Below are 12,600 nucleotides of genomic sequence, written 5' to 3'. Positions count from 1 at the left end.
TCCCCATTTGGTTACTGCAAACTGGCAATTCCACAGCAAGGGATGTGCAGACTTTATGCGCAGGCCAGTTGAATGCTGAATGAATTAGCAACTCCCACCTCTTGCCCATCGAAAACAAAACAAACAAACAAACAAAAAACGTATTTTGAAACCTAAATGTTGGCAGGCAAGCTTAACACACCTGAAAAAGCTCCTTATTACAGCAAAACAAGCTAACTGGATCACCTATTTAAACACCTCCACATCAGGTCCATAGCTGGGGGTGTTCAACCTGGTAAATTTAGTATATGGCTACGTGCAGGCACAGTTTGGCCTGCAATACATAAAACCACCAATGCATATGTGTGGGAGAACATTAAATATCTGTGCTTTGCACTGTACATTATCTGTCAGCCCATTTCAGTATTATGTACTAATACATTAAACATACTGTTCCCTATAAGTGCCAAAGGCCAACCACGAGTGGTCCCGGTCATACGTGATACGTGTGACATGCATTCACACTGGGTCCATTCCAGAAGAGTCATGTGATCACTTTTTACCAGTTTTAATGGGATGTGACAATTCTGAGCTGGGCAAAAATGTAAGTGAGAAACACACAGTGGTATACAGATACAAAATTCCTCAGAGGAACCATCATTCTGCAATTAAAAAGTTATGCCAAGTAACATTACAATACTTATGAAAATAGTTTTATATAAAGCTTCCTACAAAACTACTCATTCTAACTACGGAAGGTTCCAAAACAGGTAGTGTCAGGGTTTTTTTCCAAAGCCTGCAACTGTCCGCGGTAAACATGTACCAATAAACTCCAATTCCCACACCTGGTAGTGGTCAAGTGTGAGGCGCAGTCTGAAGGCCTGGACTGACTAATACAGGCCGAAATGTGCAGTGCCGTCTAAGGTGCTCAGTAGCACTCCCTGTATTCTTCTTTCTGTATTCCTTAGTCCATATCGTGATCAGAGACACTCTGGCGCAGATAATCTTCGTAAAGCTTCTTCTGCACAGAGAGAGGAAGGAATGAAGGCATGCCAATGCAGCACAGACAGCACAGCGCCCCCTGTAAGCGACCTTGTGTACTGCACCTTCTTATTTTTCACAACGTCCTGGACATACTCCAGCTTCTCCTGCAGCTGCCGCTTCTGCCTGCTTGAGAGTGTTGGTCGAGATCTGGTGGTGGGGGGGGGGGATGTTATATATACACATTATATATCGTTGACAGTATAGGAACTGTAAGGTGCTGGAGAGCGATCCAGAACGGTGATCTCTCCTTACCGGAAGAAAAGGCGAGCCAGGAGTAGCAGAGTGACAGACAGCAGGCCGAGGCCCCCGAGAAGGTACAGCTGCTGCTGGACATCCAACGACCTAAATGCTTGGGATGCAGGAGCCTGAACGAGAGAGAGGCAATATAGTCACACTTACACAGCCCAGCTCCTTATCTACTGCGCCCCCTGCTGCAAGTCAGGCACTCTGCACCCACCAGATAAAGCCAGAGAGCTGCAGTTCCGTTCGGGCCCAGCAATGCCTCCAAAAGCCCCTTGGACATGGGGCCCAGCATCAGGACTGCCAGGAGCAGCAAGGGCACGAGGAGGCCCAGCAGCCCCAGGAGGCAGGCCTGGCAGCGGGCACGCCGGTTACTCATGTTGCTCTGCCTGGACAGGAGGGGTGACAGGAGCAGGTCAGGGGGGGGGAGGGGGGCTGCTTTACCGTGCAATGAGAAGGAAGCCTGGAGCTCCTCTACCTGTCTGTCACCAGCGTTGCAGTGATGGCCCGGCTCACGGCCTCACAATCCTTCTCCAGGGAGTTGAGGGTGTTTTGCACCGTCTGGTTGATGGTCTTCTCGATGGTACGACACACTTCCTCGATCTGGTTCACACAGCGGCTGGTCTGTGGAGGCGTCCAGACAGAGCAGGAGGGGGTGTGAGGACCACACCAGTGTCTCTGGCATTAGAGAAGCTGCAGGACTGCAAAGACGCCCCCCTACCTTGCCAGGATTGGGGACGTAGATAGTAGGCATGTCGAATCCACACTTGTTGAGTCCCGGCCTCTTGCACAGCTCCTGTACTATCTGCATCATCACCCTCTAGGGTGGAATACAGCAAAGCAGGGAAGAGGGCGGGTCCAGCGGCCACATGGTGCCCCGCCCCACAAGGTCCAGCCACTCACCTGCCTGTCTGACTCAGTCCCGGCCTCGTCAGCCTTGCTCAAGTAGAAGCGTAACCGGTCGCCTTGTGACTCATTCAGATTCTCCACAATGTTGAGAGTGCGCTTGCACAGAGCCTGGCCCATTGGGTCGAAGAACACCAGGATGAGGTCACATAGGTTACCTGTAGACAGATAGACCCGGGTGGATGATTACTCCATGGAATCCACCAATTCACTGTATAGCAACACCAGCAACAAATGCAGAGGCCCGCTGTTCTGCAAAGGGACAGTAGAGGGCACTAGAGTAAAAAATATTAGCCAGCCTAGCAGGATGAACACCTTTCGCTGACATCTGAAGCCAGTGCTGATGACAGGAACTGAGATGGTCAGAGCAGGGGCAAAAAGAAGGGGCTTATTGACCCACCCAGCCAGAGTAAAGCCTGGTCCACGTCGAATGGGTACTTCATATCTCCATCAACCAGTCCGGGAGTGTCCACAAAGGTCACCAGGCTAAAACGCTTCTGCCGGGAGGTGCAAATCTCTGTACACAGGTACTCCGACACACCTGTGAGACATGGACGACCATGCTGGACAGGAGGCCTCACACAATTGAGCAGGGCAGGGAAACGAAGGGCGCTCAGATTAATGCCAGTCTGACCTTTGAATTCTTGCAGAGGTTTGAAGTGAGGGTACAGGTGAAGGGTGGCATTTCCCTAAAACACAACAATAACACTGTGAGCGTTAACGCCAATGGCAGCAGACTCTGCGAGGACATCCTCTGCGAGGACATCCTCTGCTATGCCACCACAAGATGAGTCGCTCTACATGAGCGACTTTCTTCACCGTCAGGCTCTCTCTCTTGCGTCCACTGGTGACAAAGCTGAATCCCTGCGTCTCGATGGCAACGCCTGTCCGCTGAACGTGCTCCTCCACGTACCTGCGACAGGGTGGCCGTCAGTGCAAGGCAACAACAAACGCACGGTTGCGGCCGCTGCCCACTGCGTCCAAGACCTAACTCAGGCAGTCCATGGATGATACAGACCCTGAGAATGCTGTCCAGTTACATTCTGTGAGAAAACAAGCAGGCATTATTTAGTCTTGTGGCCAATGGCAAAAAGAAGCCCCAGTCATGATTCTTGACACAAACTGTGTGCAAAACTATCCCAGGATTCATTGCACAGATATTTAGAAGGACATGGCCTGCAGAGGCCACGTTTGATGGATGCATCCTCTGAATTTGGATGCAGCTACAGTGGTAAGCCTGCCCCTGTGGTAGGAATGGTCGCTCCCGGAGGGCAGCACTGACTAATATCCATTACCTAACCCTAACACTTCTTTTTCATCCTACCCCACGCCTCCTTGGGGTTGCTCTGCTGGAACTACTGTTCCAGCTGGTCCCTGAACCAGTTTATCCCTTTGCTAAGCCCTACCTGCACACACTTAATCATTTAGACATAAACACCCTCTGCTTTCTGTCCATAAAGTCCTTCAGACCATTCGTGATGAATGGTTTGTTATTAGACACATTGTTTTTTGGGGACTTTATATAATTATAAGATTTAATGTGAAATAAGGTGGCTGAGTCCCTCAACGTGCACTCGTATATCTCACAGAACAAATCCCAGGCTGTCATCAATAAGCTGCCACTCTAATCTTCCTTGGCCTCCTATGTCCACTACCTCAAAATTGTAGTTTTGTAATCCTCCCCCAACTGGAATAAGGAACCATCGGATAAACAGAAAATACACAAATGTTGTGATCTATAGGATAAAAGATGAATACTAAGGATTACCAGTTGATAAAGGAGCTCTTGCCTGCAGAGTGATTACCCATCAACATGACCGTGATCTTCTTCCTGGGGGGCAGGAGGGTGACCCCCACTGACTCTGCGATCGAGATCAGCCCTGAAACATACAACACCGCAACTAACTCAAACTTGTATTTTTAATTGTATCACGCACCGGAAACTCTTAACATTTGCTGAATACTCGTAGGGCACGTACATTTTAAAAGACAAGGCGTATGGGTATTAATTCATTCATTATAAAACATAAAGCAGCCCCGGCCTAAAACTCACCACTATCGGCATCGGTATAAATTTGATGGCACTCCCGCAGAATCCGCTCGTCGCAGGACACGCTGCCTGCCATCGACTCGGCATTTGCGGCGCTTCGACTCTTTATTTTTCCGGACATAGTCACCGTGTGCAATTCAGTTACAGATACTTTAAAAATCACTAAGTTCAAGTAATACAGAAATTTTTATTCCTTCTTCTGGCGTGTACGGAAAACGTAAATATATTTATTCAGAATGAGGTATTGAACAACTGGTTTAAATCGGCCCGGCTCCATGCAAAACGTCGGCCACGTCAACAGCAGGAATTCGCCGAGCTTTGTGGGTAATGCAGTTTAAATCCCTCCCGCGTGCTCTTGGTGTTCTGCATAGTTGTGTAAACATGGTGATTATGTTAAATGTTACGATATTCATATGTGTTCTGGAGATATACATATATATCTCACATTATTGTGGTTGCAAAACATTCACTTAGATAATATTTTCGGTTTTTCCCTGAAGTTTATGAATGTGATTGTGGTGTAAGGGTTAAGGTTTATATACTTTAACTAAAAAATTAATAAAAACTTAATATATCTGCCAAGGTCTAAAACTAAAGTAAAACAATTTTGCTAAACTGGCCCTGGTTCTTAACATTAGTGTTATTCATATTTAACTCATATTACTATTAAAGCTTTATGGACTAATATAAGTAGTATTGGATTGTTATTGTTTTGGGACATTATGACTGGGTTGAAGCTTGTCGCTCAGTCAATGTGAGATTTGTGCTTTAGACCCTCAACTCGTATTTGAAGCGAGAATGATCTTGTAATCGTTTTATCGCTTAAGCTGCCTACGATAATTTGCATCATGAACAAACTGTAATTTAAATAAAGAGTGTCATTTAATATTTGCATGATAGTTCTCTAACAAATGTATGCCTACTGTTGAAGGTCCATTTAAGATGGCCAACTATTTTTTGCTTTGTCAATAGCCACACCTGTCCTGCGAGCAGGGTACGATCATGTCGCTTTGCATGGCGTGGACATCGCACGTGTACACATACATTGCAACATCATCTCTCAAACACCAAACCACTTATTCATTCGTTCGTGAATTTACACAGACTCCTGACCCCGAACCATTTCATCCTTGACTCACAATGGCTTCAGCACACTATCAAAATGCTTATCGAGGCAACTGAAGGTACATGCAAACCTACTCCAGCATAAATATACTGTGTCTGTTCATAACTATATATGATCAGGTCAACTCTATGTCCTATTCCATCGGAAAATGAGTGGATTTATTGTTTCCACGAAGGAAGCGTCGCGGATCTTTTTTGCACAGCACAATGTAACGTGTTAAAGTCCACCCGCTGCGCGGTGTCTCCCAGCAGTAAAGCCGCCCATCACCAGCAGTCCCATCAGCAAACCCGTTCCCTTCAATGAGCCCCATCTCCGCCGCCCCACTCCTCAGTAAATCCCCTCCCGGTCGCCATCCCCCCATCCCATCCCATCCCATCCCATCCCATCCCAGCAACCCCCCCATCGGTAACCCCCCCTCACTTTCCCTTTCCTCACTGTATCGCGAGACACGGAGGCTGGGGCAGCAGGCACAGAAATATTCATATTTTAACAACAACAATAACAATAAAATAATAACAAAAACAACAGCCTTGCGGTTCGTTCGGCCACCGAGAAGCGGGCGGGATACGTGGCACGACGGGCGCGAAGGGGGGGAACTGCCGGAGCAAACGAATGAAAGGCAACGATCATAAGGCTAAGTTATATTATTAATGGCCAGCTAGCGCTAGCCGCTACCAGGTAACTGGTTAATAACGAGAGGCGAACATGGACGGGCGTTAGTGAGCTACGCGGGAAAAGGCGGATCCCGGCCCCGGGGACGAGGGTGAGCACGCTTCTGCTTCGCTTTATTCGTCGCCGCCGGGCCGGTTTATTGGCTCGTTATTAGCCGCGGTTGCTTAGCAGGGTGCTAGCTAGCTAGCTATCGTGGACTCGCTACTCAAAGGCCGCGCTGTCCGGCTCTCCACCCGGAGTCCGTACTGTACACCCCCATGTTTTCTCTCCCTTCTTCAGGTAGGTTAGGTTTCCCTCCTTACCCCCGGAGCCCCGGCCTTGAGTGTGTGCCCAGGCCGGCTCAGGGACTGCCGTGGCCGCCCAGCCAGCCGCACACGCTCCGTCCTTATGCGCTTCTCACTCTTAATTAAGGAAAATTAAGGCGCCGGGACGCGCATCTCACAGCACACGCTGCATTAAATACATATTTTAGCAGAAGCCAGCAATCTGGTTGTATGGATGAACATGCAGCCGTCAGATGATCCAGCCGTATTTTCTTAATAGAAACCTTTATGTATGAATAGCTTATTGTTTTTCTACATGAAACATCTGAGCCTCGAAATCATATTAATGGCCATTGATTTCATTTCTGTTGTTTTGTTGTCATTTTTAGATGATCAGGATTGCTTATCATGGTTATTGGTTACGAATTAAATATTATTTACTTTGTGCAGGGTCATCTGTGTTGTAGTATTATATACTGAGGTTATGCGTCAGTGGTTTGGGTAGAAATCCGGGTTTTCGATGGCACATGTTCAAATACATACGATTGTCCCGTTATGCTCTTTGAATGACAGCCTTTACGAAGATAGTTGTTTAATTTCCAGTAAAATAAAGCCGTTTTACACAGTATACTTGTCAATGTGTTTGTGAGATGTGTGTTAAATTTTAATAGCCAGCTGGGAGGTTGTATAAGCTGACAGCTGCTTTTATTTACTTGTGTTTCAGCGACTGGTCTGCGGGGCACTCGGTCTGCCTTAGAGGAGGGAGGCAGAGTGCAGCTCTCCCAAACAAGGCCCATTTCCTCTCTCCCTTCCTTGGTGAGCAGGGGGGAGACTTCATGCCTGAACTTTGCATGGCTCCTCAATGACCATTGTGGCTCCTGAGCCGGTTTGGGGGTCGCTCTGTTTGACCTGTCCCTAGTACCCCTACATCAGGTCAGTGTACCGCCAGAAAAGCCAGCGAGCACGTTCGATGAAGCGAGGCTGCAGTGACGTCCCTCCATCACCGGCTTCAGCCTTTAATCCAAGTCACTTGACAGAACCATGAACGGCTCGCTGCTCACACCTCCTAGCCCACGTGCCTCGAACGCCTCTCCTCTTCCCCCATCTCCTTCTCCCTCCCCGCCTTCACCCTCGCTGCTGCCCCCACCGCCGCCCCCTCCGCCAGCGCAGTCGTCCTCGCTGTCGGACACGCCCACGCCGTCGCCGTCACCATCACTCAGCTGGACAGACTTCTGTGAGCTCCATGCTCGCTTGGCGGCTGGCGACTTTGCCCGGCACTTCCGGGCGTTCCTCCTGGAGAACCCGCACTACTCTGCAGACTCGGCCGGTGCCTTCTGCCGCCGCTTCACGGACAGGTTTGTGCGCCACTTCCAGAGCGAGCTGGAGGGCCGAGTGACACCCAAGGAGGCGGGAGGCTGGGTGCCCAATTCCGATGCCACCTCTCTGGAGGAGGAGGAGCTCTCGCCCCCTCTGGTCCCGGAGACCACACCCACCTGCCCAGTAACTCACTTGCGACCAACACCCAAGGCGCTGCCAATCCGGGTGGTGCATGACGTGCGGGTGGTGGACAGATACCCCACCTCGTACCAGGACACCTACGCCCACACCCAGATCCTCCCTCCATCCTCCTCTTCCTCCTGCTCCTCCTCCATGGGTGGGAACAATGGCGGGCGGGCGGACGCGGGCATCTCGTCGAGGCCGGCCCTTGGACACGTTGTGGGGAATGGCGAGGAGGAAGATGAAGGGAGCTGGGTAGGGCCAGTGGGAGATGATGCGGATGCAGAGAGGGAAGTATGCCTGGGTGGAGCCAATGCCTGTCCGTCAACGGTGACCCTGCCCCCCTCGGCATCCTCCAAGGGCAATGGCATGGTTGGCGGGAGCCACTCCAAGAGCAAGCTGAAGAAGCGCTTTTCCCTGCGGAATGTGGGCCGCAGCGTGAGGGGCAGCGTGCGTGGCATCCTGCACTGGCGCAGCTCTTCAGGGGACAGCCTGCAGACCCCCCCCAGCTCCAGCTACAGCTACACCATGGGCACCCAGGATGGCAAGAGGGGCTCCGGCTCCCAGCCGCAGACACCCAGCGCCCTGCCTGTCTCCCTCTCCCTGCCGCTGGCCATGCCGCACTCCTCCTCTTCCTCCCTGCCACCGTCCTCCTCCAGCAGCGCCACCTCCCTGTCCCTCTCGGAGGCCCGGGACCGGCGAAGGAGCAATGGGGAAAGTGGTGTGGGAGAGAGGGAGAAATGGAGCCACCGGCTGGAAAAGCTGCGGCTGTCCCGTTCACCGCCGCCACCACCGCTGCCCACGTCGTCCTCTCTGTCGACAGCTACGCCAGCGCCCGGGGGGCCCAAGAAAGCAGGCCGGCTGGTGCGGGAGGGCGGTGTCAACGTCAGTTCCTCCTCTGATGAGCTGTCCGCCCCCAGCGGCCATGGCTTTGCCGGCTTCTCCTTTGCACTGCACCACCTGCACCACGGGTCCGAGGTGTCCGGCGCCACCCAAGCCGGCACGGGGCTGTCCCTGGGGGCGGGCTGGCGGGCTGGGCGCTGGCAGAAGTGCCGCCTGGTCCTGAGGGAGTGGGAGAAGGACGGAGGCGAGCGAGGGGAGGAGTATTTCCTGGAGTTTTTCATTCCTCCAAAGGCAAGTATGAGGAGACTCTGCGGCATCATTATCACTGTGCTGAACTGTGAATCCATCCTTTTTTGTTCAGCTTTGCTTTCTCCTGTCTCGGCTACACCTAAGAAATTTTACATCCTGCCACACTGAAAAAAGTTTCGTCTCCTCTCTGCTGTCCCCCCCCCCGCCCACCCACCCAAGGCCTCGAAGCCCAGGGTGACTGTTCCCTGCTCCTCCATTCTGGATGTGAGGAGTACCACTGCCCTGGAGGTGCCTGACAAGGAGAACACGTTCCTGCTGCAGGTAGGGACCTCTCTATGAGGGCACCTTGCCTCGGCTCTGGCGCGGCAATGATGTCAGAGACGTGGTGCTAGTGCAGCTCTGCCCCCACAGGTAGAGGATGCCGTACACTACATGGTGGAGACCCGGGACGCAGGCCAGATGAAGGCCTGGCTGACTGACATCAGAAATGGCATTAGCCTGAGGTGAGGGTGCCTCGGTGAGCACGGGCCGCAGCTGGAACGAGTATAGCGCCTCCTCTTGGGGAGGTGCGGGACTGACCAGGACTACTGGTTTGACCGAGATCTCATTCCTCCCCCATCCCCCCCAGTGAGCAGGAGGACATGGAAGGCACGTGTGCACCTGTCCAGACGGAGATCAGCGGGACTCCTGAGTTCAATGACCGCCTCTCGCAAGGTCAGGCACCAAGGCTGAGTAGTAGTGGGCCTCCGCTTACCTTCGTCCTCTTAATTGCATTATTTTGATATTGAGTCCGTTTAAGTACTGACGTTGTGTTTACTGTAATTGCTGTGAGCTGCATGACGCTGACCGCGTGTACATCGTGTCAGTATGTTATAGGGGAGTTGGTGGTTCATCCCCAGTCCTGGAGCCCCTCCCCCCAGAACTGCCCCCACGTGCCCCTCTCGATGAATCGGAGAGCCGGCTTCTGGGTGGGGGAGGGGCCAACCTGGGCACTCCATTTGCTGAGACGCCTGATGCTACAGGTAAAAATAAGCGGCTTCTCTAGCTACTTTACATTGATATCAAATACATAGCTTTCTGGTGCCATAGCTACATTAGAAAAAGGTCTCATCTATTAATACTTCTCATTCAGTTACACATATATGCTGAGATTAGAGAGGGACCCTTTAAACAGGCAATCGTGAGCAGTAAGGACAACTTCCATCCCTAGTAAAGTGATGCTGTCATCTTGTCCGTCCTCAGGCTCCTTCCTTTTCTCGGACGTGGCAGCGCCCACCCCAGAGACCCTGGAGCATCCGCTCAGTGAGTGCCAGTGGTTCCATGGTACCCTGTCCCGGCTGCGGGCGGCCCAGCTAGTCCTGGCGGGTGGCCCCGCCAGCCACGGCGTGTTCCTGGTACGGCAGAGTGAGACCCGCCGTGGAGAGTACGTCCTCACCTTCAACTTCCAGGGCAAAGCCAAGGTGAGCTGGAGGAGCTGAGGCTCATGGGAGCTGTAGTCTTCAAATGCATGACATCACCGTGCATGCGTTTACCCTGTGCTTGATATCCCGCAAAATTCCTGATGACCCTCTCCGCCCCCAGCACCTGCGTCTCTCCCTGAACGAGGACGGCCAGTGTCGGGTCCAGCACCTCTGGTTCCAGTCCATCTTTGACATGCTGGAGCACTTCCGGGTCCACCCCATCCCCTTGGAGTCTGGGGGGGCCTCTGATGTCACACTCATCAGCTTTGTGGGGGCCACCGCTATACGGCAGCCAGGTAAAGAGGTGTTTTATTTAGTGGCCCAAGAGAGAGGACATGGCTCAATCCATTCCATGTCTCAGGGAGCAGCGCACTTATAAAAGGGCGAAAACCCCAGACTCAACAATAGGGCTGTGTGAAGGTAAATTGTGTGAGGCCATCCCATCAGACCTTTGGCAGCTGGATCAGCCCATGTAAATGCCATCGTCTGTCTTACCTATGGCACCGACATGTTTCCTCAGTCCCATCATGCTTTGCAGTTGTGCACTTGGCGAGTCACACTGACACACATTGAGTGGAGGTCACGCCCAGCCTCTATGTCCTGTTCCAGTGTTTCTTTTGATCTCGCTAGTGTGCTGTGTGAATCTTTGTAATCGTTGCTGAGTTGCTAAGCTTCTTCTTTGATGTGTCTATGCTATAGCTGTTGCTGCACCTGTATTAGGCTGCACAAGGTAGCAGGCTGACCTCACTAGAAACGCCCTGTCAGCATGATGGTCCTTCTCATGCTTCCTGTTGGATTTCGTTTGGCTTGCCCTCTCAGTCCTCACCCCTAACAGCTTAGGAGCTGCCATCTTCCCCTTAGCCCCTTACCCTGCCCCCACGCATTTCAGAGCTCTGATTGGCTGTCTCTGTTGTTGTTTGTCGTTGGGTCATCTTCGCAGGCCGGGACAGGGCAGGCAGCAGGCCCACAGTCTGTGATGTCATCACCCCGCGCCACCCCGATTCTCCATCAACCCCCATCTCTGACTGTGTGTAAGTGAGACCAGACACAACAAGAGGAGGGCAAGAGGAGAGGACAATAGAGTGGTACAGGGACAAAAGGGAGCAGGGGCTTATGGGATTGATAGGCTGGAGATGTGGAGAGATTGAGAAATGCAGCCGGAGAGCTGGGGTTCAGCACAGAAGATGAGGCAAGGGGCCCAGGCAGCTTCACTGTCATATGTGGCCCCCTGCTATCGGACCCTTATAACTGACTCTGCATGACTCCAATAAAATATACAGCAACTCTGACCCTGAATTAATAGTGATAGTAATATTCATAATAAAACCAAAAGTGAGAGAGGAAATTAGTGAAGAAAGACAAATGGTGCCAAGAGCAGTAGGCAGGTAAGGTAGAGTGTGAGACAAAGCAGGAGATGATCAAAGTGGCTGACAGAGAGGAAGAAGAGAAGAGGAGGGCTGTGATCATTAAGCATAGTGTGCGAGTGGGGAGACAGACCATCCAATCACCATAGACTGCTGACGGCCTGCACTTCTCCTTCATTTCATACGCATGTTATTCTCGACAGAAGCAGCAGTGGTGTTTTCCCACAGAGCTCCGCTTTCTGCCATAAGACGGTAGCAGTTGCTGCCCTTACCTCATATTCCCATTAAAGCACAGTCACCCATAGCTGACAGAGACAGGAAGTGAGGTAGTGATGACAGGTAGGCCGGGCACCACTCCACGAGCCAGCCAGGTCCTGGAGCGCTGCACCTGAGGGGGCCCCCTGGCACGCGACTCTAGTTGGAAGCCGGTAAATGTGCTTCGTCACACTTGTGCTTTTCACGTTTGCTTATTTCACCGTTGACACGGCCCGCAAAAAAGCTTAGCCACACAGGAGGGTACGGCCTGTGTGTAGCTCTGCCGGCTACTGAAAGCACGGCTCTCTCCCTCCCTCCCGCCTGCCACATTCTATCAGGCCATAGCCTTCATCCTCTTGCTTTCTCAGTCATTTCCTGCTCTGGATTCCCCATTATTTTGGTCCAGTTTCTTTTTTAAATCTCTCCCTACTTTTTCATTACTACGCCAGGTGTTATGTCTTTATTACGGCTTCTCTCTCTCTCTCTCTCTCGCTCGCTTTTTCTTTCTCTGTACAGACTTGACCAGCAGACCCCGTAGCCCCCCACAACCACCACCCCCTCCCCCACCCCCTGGTCGGCCACCACCCCCTACCCCACCTCAGGAGCGGCGAGATGAGGCGGAGACCGCCGGACCGGGGGCTGTGGCGGTGAG

The 12,600-nt window shown here is 52.0% G+C and overlaps 2 protein-coding genes across 3 annotated transcripts; one reads left to right on the top strand and one right to left on the bottom strand.

The window, feature by feature from the left end:
- Window positions 1-531: 531 nt before the first annotated feature.
- On the bottom strand, window positions 532-5,042 carry LOC111833756 (uncharacterized). Its single transcript, XM_023792342.2, has 12 exons — window positions 4,223-5,042; window positions 3,938-4,049; window positions 2,989-3,082; window positions 2,804-2,858; window positions 2,570-2,710; window positions 2,167-2,327; window positions 1,985-2,083; window positions 1,742-1,887; window positions 1,481-1,652; window positions 1,276-1,388; window positions 1,086-1,170; window positions 532-1,000 (listed from the first exon to the last, which is right to left on the bottom strand). The coding sequence occupies exons 1-12, from the start codon at window positions 4,338-4,340 to the stop codon at window positions 944-946; spliced, it is 1,353 nt and encodes a 450-aa protein (XP_023648110.1). The 5' UTR covers window positions 4,341-5,042; the 3' UTR covers window positions 532-943.
- Window positions 5,043-5,752: 710 nt separating this feature from the next.
- Window positions 5,753-12,540, top strand: sh2b1 (SH2B adaptor protein 1). Of its 2 annotated transcripts, none has more exons than XM_023792339.2 (10): window positions 5,753-6,108; window positions 7,005-8,911; window positions 9,089-9,190; window positions 9,281-9,372; window positions 9,498-9,583; window positions 9,736-9,891; window positions 10,112-10,329; window positions 10,451-10,625; window positions 11,270-11,360; window positions 12,465-12,540. In XM_023792339.2, the coding sequence occupies exons 2-10, from the start codon at window positions 7,322-7,324 to the stop codon at window positions 12,484-12,486; spliced, it is 2,532 nt and encodes an 843-aa protein (XP_023648107.1). In that variant the 5' UTR covers window positions 5,753-6,108; window positions 7,005-7,321; the 3' UTR covers window positions 12,487-12,540. The 2 variants fall into 2 exon arrangements, with proteins under 2 accessions (XP_023648107.1, XP_072560942.1); XM_072704841.1 differs by lacking the exon at window positions 5,753-6,108 and adding an exon at window positions 6,122-6,296.
- The last annotated feature ends 60 nt before the right edge of the window (window positions 12,541-12,600 follow it).

Source organism: Paramormyrops kingsleyae, chromosome 22 (assembly GCF_048594095.1).
Source record: "Paramormyrops kingsleyae isolate MSU_618 chromosome 22, PKINGS_0.4, whole genome shotgun sequence".
Lineage (NCBI taxonomy): Eukaryota > Metazoa > Chordata > Actinopteri > Osteoglossiformes > Mormyridae > Paramormyrops > Paramormyrops kingsleyae.
Note: the sequence above shows the minus strand (reverse complement) of the source record. Positions and strands in the feature narration are given on the sequence as shown.